General features: G+C 34.4%; 1 protein-coding gene across 8 annotated transcripts in view; it reads right to left on the reverse strand.

Annotated features, from left to right (window-relative positions):
• lcorl (ligand dependent nuclear receptor corepressor-like) overlaps window positions 1-20,624 on the reverse strand; it is a 159,994-nt gene that overhangs the window by 49,584 nt on the left and 89,786 nt on the right. For 4 of the 8 annotated variants that reach the window (XM_039751550.1, XM_039751549.1, XM_039751548.1 and 1 more), the window contains 2 exons: window positions 16,743-16,973; window positions 15,811-15,904 (listed from right to left, as the gene is read on the reverse strand). In XM_039751550.1, the coding sequence (XP_039607484.1) occupies window positions 15,811-15,904; window positions 16,743-16,973 (325 nt within the window). Of the gene's footprint in view, window positions 1-11,601; window positions 14,780-15,810; window positions 15,905-16,742; window positions 16,974-20,624 lie in introns of those variants that run through there. The other 4 variants (XM_039751555.1, XM_039751554.1, XM_039751553.1 and 1 more) reach the window with 4 other exon arrangements.

Raw genomic sequence — 20,624 nt, forward strand, 5'->3', positions numbered from 1 at the left:
CTTAGAGCACTGGTCCTCAAATTAAAAGTTTGCACCAAAGACCACTTTGCTATATTCAAATCTAACAGTGGACCAATAAAGTCTGTCAGTCACCTGTTAGCAATTCTATTTACATTTGCCAAATTACTTTTACAAATGCAATTATGTGAGAAATAGTAAGACTCAAATACAACATTACTGTATATGCGTTTCAAAATCCAAAATTTCTGCCAGTGATATTTAACAACCGTGAAGCCACAAAGACACACGTGAGTGTCACTCTTCTCACTCTCTTAAAGGATACACATAAAACCGTTTAAATATTTGGTAAGAATGTGTCAATATTATTTTAAATTAAACATGCAGGGCATGTGCTTAACTTTCTTACTATTATTCATTCTATTATTTCTATTATAGAAAAAAAAAAGATTTCTTTCCTTGTCTCTCTTTTTTCAGTCATGATTGAATCTTGTTTTGTTCCTTTTGCATTTTTAATTTTCTTGCTTTATCTGAACTGATTGAGGTAAATGGTTCTGTCAAATTACTATTTGTTTGATTAAGTAGCATGTGAAAATAAACTTATATTTAAAAACTTAAGGATTAGCCCTCTTTACACTTCCATTATCTCCATGTTTATGTATAGAAGAGCCCTCAAAAATTAATATTTCAAAGAATTTTATGCCACAGTATGAGGACTAATAAGAAGCCAACAGGATAGGGAGTACTGTGTTTACCCAAGGAGGCCACTTGCTAAACCACATCTTAGGGTTTTGCCTTATTTCTTCCTCTATTTCAATTCTTATGCAGATCACCATCTAGTCTCTTTTGCCTGTGTACGGCAACTGCAGCTTTTCACTCAACACCATTCCCAGTTTTCTGCCCAATCACAGCATCAGCTTGCACAGTGGCACTATTCTACTTGCAGCATTCATTTGCATGAACTGCACGCCCCATTTCTCCAAGCAGCCAAAAAGGATACAGTGTCCACTCATTACAGTTTCTTTACTGACAAATAATGAGAAATAACGTAAGCTAGTTTTCTTTTTTTGTATATTGTCACCCAATTTGAATTAAATTTGTCAAGGCATTTTTGAGTTTTTCTATGCGCCAGTAGGTACCTATCCATCCACTATGTATCTTAGCAGATGCCTAGTGACTTGAGATGCATCATCCTGCCGAATTTCAGCTTTTTAATCATAAGGGAAAAAGTGTTTTTACTGTGGAGTTGGTGAGTGAGTGAGTGAATGAATCATTCAATTTTGGATTGATTTGAGGGTTAGTCGAAATGGTTAGCATTCTGACATAATAAAGTTTCTAAACTTACATGAGTAATCATAAAGGAATTCCTCCATGAAAATGTTACAGCTTTTATCCAGTTATAATGCTTTTATTGTAGTCTTTTTCAACAATACTTTTCACATTACTAAAATTGATTAATGTAAGTGATAAAGGTAAAGTAAACATAATCCAAAGCTGGCTCACCAACAGGAAGTAAGTTTATCCATCCACGGGTTACTTTCAAATTTTGTAAAATGGACTAACTGCACAGTGCAGGTACCCTTTTATTTTCATTAGTTTGTGGTCCTTCATTTATGCAAAGCAGATAGTGGTTGTCCTGCAAACTTTTGTTGTATTACTGATCCCACTACCTGAATGCTGTAGCAAAAATCACAATTCCTCAAACCAGGCAACATTTTTCCAATCTTTAATCATCCACTTTTGGTGATAAATGTGTCCCAGAATGTTAACCCAGCATTGTCTTCTGCTGCTGTAGTCTATCCAGATACATTGTAAATTCGGAAATCACAATCTATACATCACAGTATAACTGTTATTTCAGTATTTGTGGCCTTTCTGGTAGCTTGAATGAGTCTGGAAATTCTGTTTTAACCGCCTCTAAACAAAATGGTTCTTTCACCCAAAAAACTGTCACTCACTTAAAACTAGAAGTACCACATCAGATACCAGTTGGCATTGTACTTATAAATCCTGTCCTTCCTTAACTTTTCTTTTGCTGTACTTCAAATGACCACATTGCTGTACCCTCTCTAAAATTCTTTTCAAAATTGCGATTGAAAGTATTTTTTTGACAGGAACCTCTATTACTGCCACAAGCAACTCCACTGAACGTTGGTACCCAGATGTGAATCACTGTCCGTCTTCTCCGGCTGAAAATTGTGTATTATTTTTACCTCGACAAATAGTCGCCTGTCACTGTTATTGACATTGCCGAATATTATTTCCCAGATGTGTGTTTGTCTGTCTTCAGCAGACAACTATTAAATAATTAATGAAAAAATATCACACCTTTCATCTCTCACATGATTTATTTTCTTCATTATAGATAGTAAAACAAACCTGAAAACTGTTTGGCACTCCAGTTTAAAAAAAAAAAAAAAAAAAAAAGTATAAACTAGCATGAAATGGCATTGCAACGTTTTTCATATAACATGGGCTATGAAGTACACAGCATGAATTTGACATGTGGAAGCAAGAACATGCCAAGTGGCACATAGCTGATGGAACAATCAAGCCATAAGTGAAAAGCACAATAGTGGATGGTGGCTCACTCACAAAGTTGACAATGAATGCAAATGTGAGAATAAACGGTGGGCTTTTCTTGTGTCTGTGAACACAATGCAAGTGAGCTGTATTAATTTGTGGATTTTTTCCTCCACAATGTTCCATCTCCTGCTTTCTTTACATAAAACTGATGCTGGCTGTGCACACTGTATACGGACAATTTGTGCTTCTATATCAGACACTTGGAACAGCTGGTTATGATGAAATGTTGCCTTTCACAAAAAAAGTGACAAAAGTCGCTGCTGACAATATTTCACATCACTTTGCATGGCAAGTAAAGAACGTGCCAAAAAATCAAGCCTGCTCTTTACCATTGGGTGTGGTGTGATATGCTCGCTGTTGCTGGTTTATGTAAGGACTCTTGCAGCAGAGTTTTGAATGAACTGGAGAAGTAATAAAGTTTCTTACTGTGGTTTATGCGAGTGGAGTAGGAAAGGGAGTGATCAAAAATGACACCAAGATTCCTTGCATTAGAAGAAGGTCTAATGAGATCACAGTCAAGAGTGGCTGAAAAGGAGCTCATTTTCTTAACTTATGCTTGAGTACCAATTTGAAGGAGTTCAGTTTTCTTGCAATTTAATTTTAAAGATGCTCCATCCAGGTTTTAATTTCACTGAGGCTAGTTGTGAGCTGAAAAATATCTAATGAAATTTCACTTTTAACTTTGAAATAGAGTCGAGTATCATCTGAAGAAAAATGACAAACCAGTCCAAAGCTAAAAATATGGTCAAGGGGAAGCATATAGATACAGAAGAACAGAGGGCACAGCCCTGAGGAATTCCTTGTGCGAGTTGTGCTGAGCTGGACCTATTACCAAGACTAACAAACTCCGGCCTATCAGTCAGGTATGACTGAAACCACTGGAGGGCAGTTCCAGAGATACCCTGAATAATTGTCCATTCTGAATACTAGGTCATGTCTGAAAGTGTCAAAAGGTGCACTGTGGTCTAAAAGAATTAATTAGTTTGTTCGGAGTCTGCAACTATAAGCAGTTACCTGAAGCAGGGCAGTTTCACAGCCGTGAAACCTTACGGAAACCTTATGTCATTGATGAAAGGACTCCATCAATGTATTAGATGTTAAATAACTGGTGAGCTAGGAGGCTAGAACACACAAGTACTTTTGACAGAAAAGTCAGAGATAGGCCAAAAACTGTTAAAAGTGTCCGCATCAAGACCAAACTTATATATAATTTAAGAAGTGTGGTAGGAAGTCCAGTATACATGTAGTCTGCCTCATCTTACAAAGCACATCATTAAAAAAAATGCTGATGTGACTTGCGAAAAGTCAGAAAAGGAGCTGGATGGAGTTGGAAGACAGGGAAAAATGTAAATGGATGATTTTTGTTATGTTAGTTGAATTACTTCAATCTTTAATTTTATTATGAAAAAAGTGGAGGAATTTTTCACAGACTTCAGTTGGAGGCAACTGGGCCAGATGCATGTTGAAATAGTTTACTAATTCCAGAGAACAAAACCTTCAGGTTATCATGGCCTCACTTCCGTAAATAAAAAGATAAAGGAAAAAAAAATTATGCCCAAGTTCTGTTGTACAAATGTTAGTTATGCTAATGTTTTATCATACTAAAATTTGTACATAAAACTACCTGCACAAAAACCCGATTTAAACATACTGTGGAACCTTGGTTTACGAGTGTTTTGCAAGACGAGCAAAATTTTTTAATAAATTTTGACTTGATAAACGAGCGATGTCTTGCAAAACGAGTAGCATGGATACACGTTTTCTGCTGAGCGTCATGTGATAACAACTGAGCTGATGATGGTTCTCTCTCTCATCTCTCTCGCACGCAGCACGTCTCTCTTACTCACCCACGTCTCTCTCTCTCTCCCTTCTCTTGAGGGCAATTGTCTCCTCTAAGTCTATGTGCCTCACTCATATAGTCAACATCCGTATGAGCGTATACTGTTTACTACAGCATTGTGACTGTGTGTATGCGCTGTGAAGTGCGAGTCCCCATCTTGCGCCCCAAAACACGAAGCTGAGTCTCAGTACTTTAACACCACCAGCTTTATTCAGCTTGAAACAGCAACAGCGCTGTTATTTATTGTAGCAGGATCTTTATAATGTTCCTTGTATCACCCATCGACGGCGGCGCTTATAGCATGTCTGCGATCTTTTTGGATGCACTTATACGGCGAACTGCTACAGCACTGAGAGGCTGCGATTGCTTTGGGACACTCTTCCGTGTGTCGTCCCGTTGCGTGGAATCCCACATGAGTTTAGAAACTCACTCACGCCAGCCATGATTCTTTTTAAAGGTAAAGTGCAGGTTAATTTGTTTTATGTATTTTTACTTTATATTTTGTATTAATCATTTTTATATGAATAGTTTTGGGTTGTGGAATGAATCATCTGAGTTTTCATTATTTCTTATGGGGAAATTCACTTTGATATACAGTGCTTTGGATTGCGAGCACGTCTCCGGAACGAATTATGCTCGCAAACCAAGGTTCCACTGTATAAGCATTTTAGTTTATAAGTGGAAGACAAATGCACAGCACACTTTGATGCATGTATAACATGCATGAGAAGTAGTTTAGCTGGATTACCATCTTCTAATGACTTGTGCTGAATATTGAAATGACTTACAAAATTCTCCACCTCACCTAATAAAAAATACATTTTATTGAATAGGTACCTTTCTTAGCACTCAAGATCACCTTGCAATGAATTAAACAACAGTAATAAAGATAAAAACATGTAAGATAATAAAATCAAATAGCAATAAATATACAGAAGGTAACTGACTAACAGTGATAAACTCATAATTATGTCAGTTTGAAAAGATATGCTTTGATGACAGTCTAAAATTGTGTTATTGAGTCTAGCTGACGAGAGGCACTATGAGACCATGCTCTAGCTCCCATAGAACAGTTTGATGTGTCATACAGAAAGTAAAGCTGCAGATGAGGATCTGAGTGAACGAGAGGGAGTGCAAGTCTACAAGAGATCAGTAAGGTAGGGAGGAGCAAGACTGTGGAGAGCTTTAAATGTTAAGAGCAGAATTTTGTATTGTATTTGGTAGTAAACTGGGCACCAGTGAAGTTGGGAGATAATAGATGTAATGTATTCAATGGATTTAGAACAGATGACACTAGCAGCAGAATCCTGCATACGTGATGGATACATTTTTAGGGATGGCAAAAAGAATGGCATTACAGTAGTCTATTCAAGAAGTGATTAATGCATTAACCCATTTTACAGTATTGTTGTGTAAGAAAAGGAAGTCTAGAAATGTTTCTCGGACTGCCTTCCATCTCTGAAACATTTACAGTATATGGAAAAAAGAAAAAAAAAAAAAGGGAAGGTATTGTCTAGAACAGTGTTTCCCAAACTGGGTCCTGGTGAACCCTGGTGGCTGCAGGTTTTTGTTCCAACCAGATTCTGTTTTTAATTGGACTCCTGGGCTAATTAAGTGAACTGATATTCCCAAGTTCTGTGTTTAGGGAACAACATAGACATTACAAAACTAAGTTTGCTTAAAAAAAAAAAAAAAAATAATAATTATTAAAATGTACCAAGCAGTTATAGGAATAATGTATTTTTTCTTTTTAACAGTATTTTCATCTTGATTTTCATTCTGCTTTTCTAGGTCTTCTAATTATTTAATTAATCCAATTTTTACTAATTAGTGGGTCTGACTCTAAAGTAGTTGAAGCCTTTGATTATTCATTGTTTTCTGCCTGGTTGTCTGATCTGCTCGTTTTAAATTGCCATTAATAAAATACAACGAAGGGGGAAAAACTGCACTGAGAAAGGGCAAAGTATAATGAAATCAACAAAAGAGAGTTAAGCATTATAGCAAAAGCAGAAATATTTCTAAATATCTTATAAATGTAAAAATCATGCTGCTAAGCTTTTATGAATGTCAAATAAAATAAAAAAAAAAAAAACAGCCAATTAAATAAAATCAGTGCTATCAGGTGTTGTCACTGATTAGGAATCTGGTTGTAACAAAAACCTACAGCCACAGGGGTGCAACAAGACCGAGTTTGGGAAAAACTGGTCTAGAATGACACCCAGGCTCTTAATTTGGGAAGAGAAGTTTGTGATAGTGTTAATTAAAATGGATGAATGGTTAACCTTAAATTGTGTGGGCTGACTGCTAGGATGAGTAAATACAAAGTGAAAAGTTGTTTGTGATTTTTCTTTTTTGTATTCCTGTACTGTAGCTTTTATAATAAATACAATTTAAAGCAGAGTTCTAATATTTTGTTAGACAATTTCTATAATTTTGTTTTGAACTTCTTCTGGTTGGCTGAGGGCAGTAGAATTTTCAAATTACGAAATGATGAAAACATTCCTCTTACAATGCAAATGTACAGCAAGAATTAATAATTTGGGAGTGAATTATGTTCAAATGGTAGGAATATAATAATGGAGCTCTAATGATCTTAAATGTACTTTAAGCACAGCAATTTAAAATATGATAAATGTCCATGGAAAAAGTAAAAACTTGTGTCACTCACATCATAGCCCACACATCCATTATCTAGTCATATGATCAAAACACATGCATTTGTGTTAAAATAATGCTAAATACTATTGAAAAAGTTAGTGCGCATCACAAACAGGAAACACATTACCATAATACTATTAATTCAGAACTGAAAACAGGACTCTTGAGAAATTAATAATTGGGAGGGGCAGATTAAAAAAAATTCTCAACCATCACTACAAACTACATATTTTTGTTTGGAATATTCCTTTAATGAATGTTAATGTACACCATCTCCTGAACTGCTGTGAATCATGTATGCTACAAACCTAATACACTGAAAATTCATCGCTGGGAATGTGTGGGGAAAAAACTATGCACACGCTTCATGTGCAGCAAATTTGATATGTCTAGAAGCCAATAAGCCGTTACATTCATTGAAAGAAATTAATAAAATTTCAAAAGGGCAGACATGAATTTTATCAAGTGTCAAAAGTTCATAAAGAGAATAATGGCTGAACATGTATCCCTCTACCATAACAAATGCAAATGATTTTGCTCAAAAAAAATACAGCTTCACCTCTTAGACAACTATCGTCTGACAACTGTTCATATCTAAACTGGTTGAAAAAAGAAAAAAAAAAAAATACTATTTCAACCAGATGTGAATGATTCAATAGTGGCACATTTCTGAAGTGAAAACAATCACACAAATGTTACATACTTACATACAGACCATTACTCATTTAAGTGTTTTATTGTTTATTATTGTCTGTGTTGTAGAATAACAGAAAAGACTTACAAAAAATGAACACATAATTATGCAGTGACCAAGAAAGTGTTAAGAAAACTCATATATTTTAGATTATTCAAAGTAGCACACAGTATTGTCACATTATATTGATATTTTTTGATTAGTTCAATTTTAATTTTATTTTTTTGATTAGCTTGAACTTCAGGTAATTGAGGCTGAACTGTTCTTCACATACTATGGATTACTGCAATGAAACATATAGACTCCTCAAATAACAGGGATACTTATAGCCAGGACAACTTGTCACAACACAACTAACTGGCACAAATGCATTAACAAGGAAATAAATCCCACACATTAAAAAATGGCACACATGGTAATTAGGATGATTGAAAAATGATAGACAACAACCATTACAATTCTAAACTTCATTACTATCCTAAATGAAAACTACTTGGTGGGGAATTTATACCTTAAAATAATATTTTAATTTAATATTTTTGTATTTGAAAGAAATTCACATAGAGGAATAATGTTCAGTTAAAATTTGTTTCCAAGACTGAAGTATTCGAGCATAAATCTTTTGATTAAAAAAAGGTCTATGAATTTAGATTTTTAGAAATCCCAATCAATCAGGAACTTAGGGCATCTATTATGTACTAAAATTTCATTTGTGGTTTATGATTGCTGCCAATTAAAATTTTCATCATTAACACTGACAATTCATGAAGCAAGTGTCAGTGGTAGTAAACAGGGAATATTGTGCTGAAATTTTTGCAACAACTAAAAGCAGTCATGTATGATGCTTAGGCAAGCAACCTCCATGGAAATGAAAAAAATACAGGGCAGGTTACGTAGACACTTTCCCCAAAAAAGAACAACCAACAAGTATATACGTTTCCAGTTTTGCACACTGAACCTTGGGTCAGAATTTGCAAGAAAGCCTTTTCACAGTATCGGTTTCTAACAAAAAACAAAACAAAAAAAAAAAATCAGGATCTTTTGTATGAATGGCTGTGATCTTAACATAGGATAGAGCTCCGAATCTGCAATGAACATTTTAGAAAGCCAAACTGGAATCAATGTAGCATGAAAGAGAATTGGGACTAGAAGCTGAACTAAATTATTTAAACTAGGGAAAAGGAGAGCAAAGAGGTAACATTTCAGCCAAGGGTACCAATATTATGAATGGAATTCAGAAACCCAGTGGAAAAAATAAAATGATACTAGACTTCTAAGTTTAAGATACAAGGATTAATATAATGTTAGCAGGAAAAGGGTTATTTGATTAATGACAATAAATCAACACACACTTTTTTTTTTTAAATATAAAATGTTGAAGGCAGCTCTTTTCTGATAAACATGTAAATAGCTAAGGGAATGCTTTTCATTGAGAAGCTCTTCAGTAGTGATCCCAACTGCACTGGTTTATTGCGACACATTTGTTCACAAACAAACTGTTTTCCACTAGAATCAGAAACTGTGCAGACTTGTGAGCAGAATCACTCTTTAGAAATTCTATTGTTTTCTCAACTAAGCATGTTTATCAGAAACAATGGTCTTTGAACAAGATAGGAAACATTTAATTTTATTTAAATATCACGTATATGTTCATTCTTTTTGTCATTTTTAGGTTCAGGCATCAGGACAATTAGAATAAACCTTTTCTGCACTTGTGCAATTTCCCCCAAAGCCTTGTTCTATCTGCAGAAAATATTTTGAAAGGTAAAAGTATACACACAGTCTGCATTTTGGCCATACAAGTATTCAGACAAATGGGCAGTCACTTGCGTCAAACTGTAAATTGCGATGTTTCTTATATTTTGATTTATATACAGGGAGTACAGGGATGCATAATTAAAGAGATCAGGGAAAATTAACACCCTTTAACTGCTGAGAGGCTCAGGCACTACTGAAAAAGTACTTCACAAAAATCAAATACTAACTGAAAATGATTGCTTCTGCTTCTATTGGCATTGAAACTTAGATGTCTGGTTTTACTCAAGGGTTACTGATGAGAGAAGTTTACAGAAACAAACAGAACAAAGTGATCAATGTGGTTTGGCAAGTATTCTACACCACTGTTTTATTCGGTTACTAAAACAATAATCACAGATGTAATTTATGCAGAAAAGCAGTCCAGAGAAAAATAGACACATATCTCCTCTCTTCATAAAAAAAAAAAAAAAATCTGGGGAATACAAACACCGAGCCTATGTATGTTAGTTTTTATACCTTTTTCCACTTTGTGTTCTACCCACCTTCTGTAATATATTTTAGAGACTTCTGCATTAGGGATGCAACAATACTGGGACACATTTATGTTGGTCAATCTTCACAATAATACGCTTAATATACCTATGGTGATTTTCCTTAACTGTATTCAAAAGCTATTAGTGATGTTCCAATACTATTAGCTGGCACTTCTATCCAGCCAAAACCACTACCTAAATACTTTTTCTTGAGAGTGAGACAAATTTCTTGCTAGAAGTGCAAGCAGCAGAAGACGAAAAAAAGAGGGTCCAAGATTAAAACATAAAGTACCAACACTTGAGATAACACTTACTGCAGATGATTATTTTTGGTGTTTACAAAGACGTCATGACGCAAACTCACATTCGTGAGTGGGACAGACTAGAGACCAGTTATCAAAAATGATCCCCATACACTTACAGTATTCACAAATGAATTTGACTTCAAAAGGGTTTGAATTTGTTACTTGTTCGTGTTTATTCAGAGTATTATGATACCCTTAAAGTAGGGTCGTGACATGGGCATCTAGATTTTCAAAATATTTCATTGTGTTTACAGTAGAGTAATTAAACTGAACTGACAGCTTTAAATCTCTTCACTATGCCTCCCATTATGAAAAACTGACTTCTTTGACTAAGGGTGCTTTCAACAACGCTCATACTTTGTGTGTTGCCACCTGGAACAAGCACGTGAATACTTCAGCCCTGACAAAGCATTATAGAATTGCTAAAGCTGTTACTTAAATTCATAGAGACACTGTCTTTAAAAACTTATAATATAAACCACATGAACCAGTTAATGTTTCTAAACTGTGTGTATAATCAAGGAACGCTCAATTACTTCAAGTAAACTTATCTGTGGTATCTTGTTGGCTTATAATACATTTATAAAATAGTTTATTCAATTTTATCTGAGCCTTTACAAACTTCCAAAAACTAACTTATAATAATTTCAGGTGTTTAATGTGTGTCATAGGTATTCGGGAAATGTATTTAATTTAGGGAAGTCAAAATACATGATAGTTAAAAGCAGTGTTAAAGGCTATGTTAAGACAGGCATCAAAAATCATTTTCTGTAACTAGGAAATAGTTTAAGAATGGAACCGCAATATAATTGCTGAATTATAATTCAATGCAGGACTTTTAGAATATACATTTTCATTCCAACAATGCTAAAAATAATCTGCTGCTCAAGCAAAACTTGGTAAATTGCAAATACACTTAATACAGATTTTTAAATCTAAAAAACACAAATTTTAAAAATGTGTACAAAGCTGACTGAGATAAACAGAAAATATGCTACTGTGAAAGTTTAGTTTAACAAATTTAGACAAAATGGTAAAACTGTGGTTTTTATATGATTTTACATAAGGCATGGAGTTCACTAGTTATTTTTAAATTATTTAATAAACTCATAATTGTTACCTGAATACTGTCAGAAATTAACACTTTTGCAACAAACAAACAACAGAATCAACAATTGGTTATTAACATTCCCTTACTGCTCCACATAGGAATGATATAACCATTACTAAATACAGGGTGTAGTTTGACAAATATAGCCTGCTGAAGGCTTTTTTTTTTTTTTTTTTTTAAATATCACAAGCACAATTCTGCATAAAATCAAACAGTTTATAATTGATTTAATCTTGTCTTAAGGAATCACTTAGAGTATAAGGAGTTATCAACTTTTTTACCTAAATATTTGTATACTAGTTTTGCAAATATAATTTTAAAACAAAACCATAGATTCAGTAAGTTTAAATATTTTAAACAGCAAATTCATACCAAAAAAACTACACACATACAATTTGTTTTTACTCTTTTATGTGCAAAAGCATCAAAGTGCTTCCATACAAATTACAAACTATAAACACAGTAACGAAACAAATTCATACAGATTTAGATTTTAAACAAAGGGGAAACAGAAATACAGTACATTTACAACACAAGACAGTTAGATATAATTAGAAAATATTAAATAATTCATGAATCATAGTGCAATTGATTTATGCATAAATTTAACCAATAACTTACAAATCAGTTTATATTAACTCTGTCAAAAAAGGCTGTCAGAAATTACATAAGAGTACAGACAAAAATACTGCAATAAAAAAAATGGTGAAAAGTCTTGTAAACTAAAAGTCAGTTAACGATATTATACAATTTAATATAAAATTGTCAACAGCTACCAGAATATGGTTACATTTTGCTGAGTTATAGTTCTAAAAACAGAGGCACTGTATTGTGATAAAATGTTCTATGAAACATTCAAATAAGTTTAAGAACATCATTTAAGCAGGACGTACTCTAACTGAATAAAGGCTGCCTCTGTGAGAGTGTGTGTATATTTTATATATATATATATATATATATTTATTATACACACACAAATAAATGAATACCCCTTCAACTAAATGAAACATACAAAACAACCACGACAGTGTGATTATGTAAAATCCATGTGTAAGATAGGAAAACGAGTTTTATATTTCAATGCAGGTCAATAAATAAAGCTAACAGATTAAATTATTTATTCCCAAATAGACACATCTCAAAATACAAGTTTTTGTAATTACAGCTTCAGGTTGAAAAAAATTAAAATCATTGCTTAATTTACATTTTTTAAAATTTGAAGTCAAAAATTTGTAACTTTATTAGTTTCAAACTAGCAATATTACACAAAGCAATATTTTTTTCTGCAAAAAAGTAAAAATCCCTGTTCCATCCTAAATGACACACTCAATTTTCAGATATCTTATTTCCATTGACAAATGTGTTTAAAATAGCATCAAAACTGATTTAATGAAAAGTGAAATGATGAGACCCTGAATGATAAAATTTGGTTTCAGCAGAATGATCATGCAATGGAAAAAAATACATTTGAACAAATGCAAAAAATTCTCGTTACAGCAGCAAAGTTTTAAAGTGAGGTTTTAGTAGGAGTCAGACAAGCCTTCATAAATAAATAGTTAAAAAAATAAACCAGCACACATTCACTAAAACTCACCATTTTCAAGCTTATTCTGTGCACAGTTTGAACATGCTTCATTTTGCATTCCAGCTTACCCATTACATCTTGCATTTTAAACAAAAGTAACTAGATGCTTCATACAAATTACCCTACTACAATAGGGTTAAATAATTTTTCTTTAAAAATTACTTACGTTTGAAAACAGGAGTGCTTTTAGAGTTTCCTCTTTTACTGCTTGTACTGTCTACATTTTAAAATCAATTAATTATAATTAGCATTTCTTGCTGATCTTGTTCTTAAAAATAAATAGCATAAAACAGGTAGTGTTTTATTCCCTAAAAATGACAAATATCTATAATTTTGACTAACCATTTCATAGTATAATCAAAAAGGTTCCAACAGCTTTTACAAATTAGTGTTAAGCTTCAGTAGTAAGTCACTTTAAGCATGGGTTGTTTAATCCCAGCCTCTTCCCCCACCCTCCCCCCCCAAAAAAAAGTAATAAAAGCTGCACATAAACAATCATTAATGCTCCAAGAAGCTCAAGTTCTCTATAATAAATTAAACCTGAATATTTCTGGAAAATGTAAGGATCTTACATAATGAACTAACAGTGCACCACAATATATTTATAGCCACAGTGGAAAACCTGAATTACCTATATTTTTCTTTTTCTTTTTTTTTTTTTTTAAAGAAGGCATGTTTGTGTTTTTTGAAATGTTTGTTTGAATATTTCTTGTCAGTTTGAGTATTCAAGTTGAATTCTTGAATTTCAAATCTACAAGCTTTTGGAGCTACCTGTCCCTGAATCAACCACACCAAATATACCACTATCTGGTAATCTGAGTTTTTTTTTCGGAGGAGTCTTCAGTGTTCCTGATCTCTCTTTTACTTTATACTCTAAAGTGCTGTGTGGTACTCCGTAAATTCCTTGTGCTTTAGAGACACTCATTTTGCCACTTAACACCATCGATATGGCTTCCTCCAAGATTTCATGGTCATACTGCCGGTAACGACCACGTTTTTTCCTTGGCTGCTTGTCTCTCCTATCCATATCATCCAAGCTTTCATCGGTTGAGCCATTCTTCAAGTTAAGACACAATGGAGAAAGGTCGCCTTGTAACAGGCAAGAATCAATGCCAGAGTGGGCGAGAGGTACAGCGCATTCTATTTTGCTTTGCTTGGGGAGAATAGTCTTAAGCTTTTGAAGAGGTTGGCCTTCTGGCATTAATGTAGTTTTAGACACTTGATACATTACATCCACAAAACTGGAAATATCAGACTGGGGTTTGGGCACAGAACTTACTCGTACCTGAGGGATTTTTAACTGTACAGAAGGACTGCTTAAATTTTCAAAATGAAGATTTTCATTTTTTTCTTTTAGCTGAGAAACCATCCTCTGTAGAGTTAATTGGTGGAGGTAACTGGAAGCTGTTGGAAACTTCAACTCAGAATTTTCCATTAAGTTGAATTTTCCCTGTTCTGTACGTTCTGCCTGAGCTTGAGCCCATGAGGCTACTTTCTGTAAGACAAGATGAGAGTCACTGTTTTTTGAGATGTGGTCATCGCCTATATCCTGCAAGTTGTTTTTCTTTGTGACCAGTTTTCCTTCAGCTAAGGCGTCCAATCGAACAAGTAATTTATTCTGAGGTATGCCGTAAAGTATGGCTGCTTTGTGAGCGTCCAGTGCTCCTGAATTAATGTCTTTCAATGCTTTAGAAAGCAAACCTTCAGAAAACTCAGCGCTTCGTTCCACATAGTCATCCTTCTGCAGTCTCCTAGGGTGGATGGAATGAAACGATGGTAAGCTGATGCATGACAGACTGGTACACAGCAATGGAAGGGAAGGGTCCACTCCTTTATTACAGTCCTTGCTTAGGTAACATCACTGCTTCTCACATTGTTTAAAGTCTCTGAGTTGTGGTGGTTAACTGTTTATAGCGGAGTATAGTTTCAGTCCAGGAAGGACAGTCAATCATGCGGTGACAACTTCTATTGTATCCCTTTCAAGAACACTGCACTATGAGACCTTGCTTTGTGTGTATGCTCAGAATACTTGATATCCTTATCAAGTGTTGCCTGGAGTAATGCACACTTTTTATATTATAAAAATCAACCTTTACAACACTATATAAAACTAAGTTATAATGTTAGTAAAACTGTGACGTTACCACTGAACAAGTAATAAAAGAGTCAACCCCTTGGAAATATGGTGCACTATAATTAAATGCACGAAAACAAAACTGTACAATGATTTCACAAGTTCTGTAGAAGAATAATGCACAAACATACACACATCATGCATACATAAAAATATATACATATATACTGTACATATATACATATATACATATATATGAAGTATATAAAAAAACTGTTCATAGTTAATAACTTATGTTAGCTTACAATAGGCTGTAAACGTTTTGTATACACAACATGTTAGAATAAAAACAGTTCTAAAACAACCACTAATTACACAATCAATGAAAAATTAAAAGCAACTAAAAATGTTTTTTAATCTTCATTGAAATCAAGCTAGTCTTGTGGTTTAAAGCGGTTTAACAAGAAATTAGTTAAAATTGGGCAGTAAAGAAGATGCACTTATAGTTTTTCAGAGAAAACAATACGGAAGCTATAAAAATCAATGCATTTATTATAAAAGCAAAAAAGGTGCATATTACTGCTCTGGGAAATCAGCTTCATTTATTTAGGTTAAGACTTGGAAAAGTCAACAAGTCCACATATATGCTAATTAATCACCTCGGTGGGGAGGGGGGTGGCATTTGTGGAGAGACAGGGTGCTACTTACCTCAATATAGAGTTACTATCTGATCCTGCTGTAGTTGATGTTGAGAGAGAGGATGTGGCACTGGTTTTCTTTGACAGATCAAGCACTCCATCAGCTGTTTTGTTAGAACAAAAACAAAAAAGAAATGCGCAGCACTGTTTTAATAAAAGTACTAATTTAAAAATGTTAAAAAATGAATTTTCTGTCTACAACTTCAAGTGACATTTTATTACTGTGACTCACTATACATCACAAAAATAAAATGTAGACCAAAAACATGGGAAAGGAAAAACAAAATTTGCATTAAGTATAGGTGGAAAAAAGTCTAGAAATTTTCATAGCATGAATCAGCTGCTATCAAAACACAAACACTTGTATTATCTATTGACTCAGTAATAACAGTGTTTGAAGCTGTGGCTGCAAACAAGGCAATTGCTTAGCTATTTAATCTATTAAACAACTGACAGTCATTTTGCCTACATGTAATTTTACAATACACTAAAAGTGGAAAATTACATATTCCATTTACATTTTTTCAAGCAAAGAAAAAGCATCATTACTCAAATTTTGAAAGAGTGGTGTTGTCTTTTGACTAAAAGATTACTCCTAAGCAAGACGCAATCAGCTTGTGTAAAAAGTGTGGGAGGAAATAAAAGCAAAAACAAATAGGCAACTGTAGCATATCCCGATCTTGCTGATTACTTTGGGTATAGGTATTAGCACACTATTAATGTGAACCAAATATTTAAATAAAAAAAAAAAAATGCTCAAACATTGTAAGACATAAATAAAAAGCAATACCAGTTTCGTCTGAAGATATGAAGCAAAAAAAGTTCAGCAGCAGAAAGTCATTATTGGGTTTAAGCAACTACTTCATACCTACATGACTTTACTTACAGTCGCAATAAAAAATATTGTTTCAGTATATGAGCTAAATACGCAGTTACTTTTACCTTGAACAGCACTGATTTGATTTCTGTTTATAGTGAGGTCCAATGGTCCATCTTGGTCATGAGGTTGTTGAAGGCTGTTTGCAGCAGAATCCAAATGCACACACAAACCATTTCTTGTGTCCTGAATTTGGAGGCTTTTTGAAGCATATTCAATAGCAAATTGACGGATCATCTTTTTCATCAATTCCTGAGCAACAAGGGGTATAGTTGGATCACAGTTCTGAGGAAAGTCTAGATTAGAAGAAAAACAAACATAACTGTAAGCTTTATCAATATATAAATTATATTAAAATATTGAAACAATGCAAAATATTACATACTGTAAACCATTTAGCAATACAGTACAATCCCTCTTAATCGGCCACCTTGGGACTGGACCCATGGCCGGTTGCCGTTTTGGCCGGTTAATCAGACGCATACCTATTTTCATGTAGAAAAATATTTCTAAGGTATGTACCGTACCTCATAGATGTTCCTGAAGAAACCATATCCACAAGGCTTCATCCACCATTTCGCACACAAGGTTTTTTTTTTTTTGTACAACGACTAGACAGTGTGGTGTAGCAGGTCCACAGCTCAAGTCAAAAAGGCCACTTTTTAAATAAATAGCCACACTTAGCGAGGGGGCGTGGTATGTGTGGCCGATCATTCCCAGGGAATTCGTGATGCTGAAGAAAACAGTAGCTCCAGCTGAGCGATCAGGGCGCTGGAGTGACCTGTATTGAAGACGACTGGCCATCGAAAGGCAGCAGCAGTCATGGAGGCTTTGGGCTGGTTTAGCCCCAGCATGAGCACCCTGGCTGCTGGGGAAAGAACCCAAGTCTCGGTCCGGATAAAGCCTGACATACCCAGGGATCAGAAGGTTACAAGACCAGTGTGGAAGGCAGCTTCATCTGCAGGTAGGGCGACTCCCCTGTTGCAAGGCCCAAAGGGAAAAACAGGGGAACTGCCAGGTAGAAAGAAGAAGGTACCGTGCTTCGGATTTTAAGAGACCGCTTCCAGCCATTGTTTTAACCTCGTTTGCATTGTTTTTTAAAGGACTTGTTTTTTTACTAATGGATTTTAAACTCCACTAATTCAATCTTTTTAATGGATTATTTATTTAAAGAAGAATTTTGATACACTGCACTTTATTTAATCTGAACACTATTTTGTTGTTTGCTGGATTTAAAATACCTCTCACCTTCCAGGAAAGAAGTGCATACATATAATATAAAGAAGAACTCAGGATTATATAAAAAAAAAAAAAAATTTTTTTTTACTTTAACAGGCCGATTAATCCGTCGGGTGGCTAATGCGAGGCCAGTTAAGAGGGACTGTACAGTATATAAATATTATGGGTAACTATGTATCCTCTAAAATATTAAAATTGTTTAATAGTCTTCATTTAATCAGCTAATGATGGTTCACAAAAAATTCTAAAATTCATTCACTATTTACAAAAAAAACAAAACCAAAAAAAAAAAAAACCAGCAGTAGCATGTGTACTTCAACATCATAACTTCACCTACAAGCCTTCTGGACACCAATTCAAAATGTATTTAGAGTAGAACTGATAGCTTGCTTACTGACTTTAGTTAATATACTTTATGACCCACAAGTAATAAAAATGTAACTGACTAAATTACTAGAGAGCACCAGTTTTAAAGATTATAATTTGGAAATAAAACCAAAGACAGTGTCTGCAAAAAAGTATTCACACTCTCAAGTTTTAAAGTTTTCAGTATTTCAATTTTTTTTATAATATTGTATTTAATCTTTGTCATCTTTGTAAAGAAAAAAAATGTCAAAATGGAAAACTAAATTCCATAATTCCATATAAATTAACGTTCAAGCATTTAATATATATCTAAAATAAAAAGTCAATGAAAAGAGAAAGCTGTCACATTAATAAAAAGCACTTCAAAGATACACAGATGATCAGCATTCCCCCACAATAAGGTCAGGTACTAAGAAATATTGCAAAAATGACTGCTGAAAAAGAACCAATATTTCATACAGAATGTTTAATGAAAATAAAAGTACACCATTTGTTTCTCAATTATATATATATAAAAAAAAAACCCACACACACACCGCAATGGAGCCACACTCTTTTGTACGCCTTTCCCATAACTCAAAAAAAAAAAAAAAAAAAAGAAATGTTAACGTCACATAGTAGCCTTCTGAAGTACACATTTAAATGTACATTTACATTTTCTTAAACCAGTAGCGGCAGAGCAAATGACCTGCTTAGAACAACAAGTGGAAACTGAACAAGCAAAATACACACCACAAAAGACTTAATTCAAGCCCACAACTCCAGAGTAGTAGAAGAATTAGCAATGTGGTAAAAGTAAGTGTAAAGGTCTATAAAGTCTTTTGACATTTTCAAATGTACTGTTAAATACCTCTCCATTTCTTCGTGGAAGGTTTTGTCAACTGAAGGTATCCTTTAGATTTTTCCAAATTTAGTCAGTCTAAAGGTAGGTACTAGGGTAAAAGACGACTCATCAGACCATACTACTACACTCTATTGCCAAGAATACAGGTTTTGTGTTGCTTACTCTCAGTTACGCATCATTGGGTTTTGGTATTGAATGCAAGTGGTTTATTGCAATCTGGGTTTGCTTCCCAGGTCCTCTCTACATAGAGTTTGCATGTTCTCCCCGTGTCTGCATGGGTTTCCTCCGGGTGCTCCGGTTTCCTCCCACAGTCCAAAGACGTGCAGGTTAGGTGCATTGGCGATTCTAAATTGCCCCTAGTATGTGCTTGGTGTGTGGGTGGGTGTGTGTGTACCCTTCAGTGGCGCACTGCCCAGGGTTTGTCTCCTGCCTTGCGCCCTGTGTTGGCTGCGACTGGCTCCAGCAGACCCCCCGTGACCCTGTAGTTGGGATATAGCGGGTTGGATAATGGATGGTTGGATGGTTTATTGCATGGATGCACCTCCATAGTTATTTATACTTCAGCTTACAACCATGATTTCTCCTCACAAATCTAACTGGCATATGCTGTTTGTTCTGCCTCACAGAATAGTGGTTTGTTGTTCAAAGGAATATTAATATAATCTTATGAACATTTATGTAAACAGTTGTAAGGAAATGGAAATAGAATTACAGGAAGTCAGTAGTTAAGACAGAATGTTTCACGATAAGTCAGTGTTAGTCCCATCCAAGCTAAGCGTGTAAGTATTTTAATTAGATAAGTATATAGTGAAGTTATATTGTTTATTTTAAATTAGTAATTATTTGTAATTTGCTTGTTTTCATTTTCACTCTAACTCCATAAAATCGAAATAAAATTGGAGCAAGGAGCTATCTCCCGACTTTATGACTCTTTTGTGAAGTAGAGCTTGGCTGCTGTTATTACCTGGACTGTTCCTCTTGACATATTTGTGCTGTTTTTATGACTGATCCACCAGCATTCCAGCACTGACTGTATAGCCTTTTAGCAGTCTGATACTGCTTTGAAAACACAGATGATATGCTGTCAGAACATTTTTGTACCAGACACGGCTAATTTTAATTAGATTTTTTTTGGACATATGAGTAACTCATGGAACTGAAATTAAATTGCATTGTCTTGGATCAGTGTTAAGGAAGATTTGCGCTAACAAAGTTTGTATTTTGGTGTGGGGGAAGAGATTACGACTATGACTGGCTATATCTCCCTAAATATAAGTTGCGCAGAAATCATTCTCATATCATTTTGAAACTCTATACTATGCTATACCCAAGTAACTAAAACAAAAGATCAGAGAGTCTTATTTGACACCAGCATTATAAAGTACTTATCTATGCTGTAGAAAAATAAGGAATCTAGGAGCTGTAGATGCAAAACTTGAGTTGCTTGGCAGTACTTTCTGTGCTGGTAAATGTTATAATATTAATAACTGCATGCTTA

This window comes from Polypterus senegalus, chromosome 4 (genome assembly GCF_016835505.1).
Source record: "Polypterus senegalus isolate Bchr_013 chromosome 4, ASM1683550v1, whole genome shotgun sequence".
Lineage (NCBI taxonomy): Eukaryota > Metazoa > Chordata > Cladistia > Polypteriformes > Polypteridae > Polypterus > Polypterus senegalus.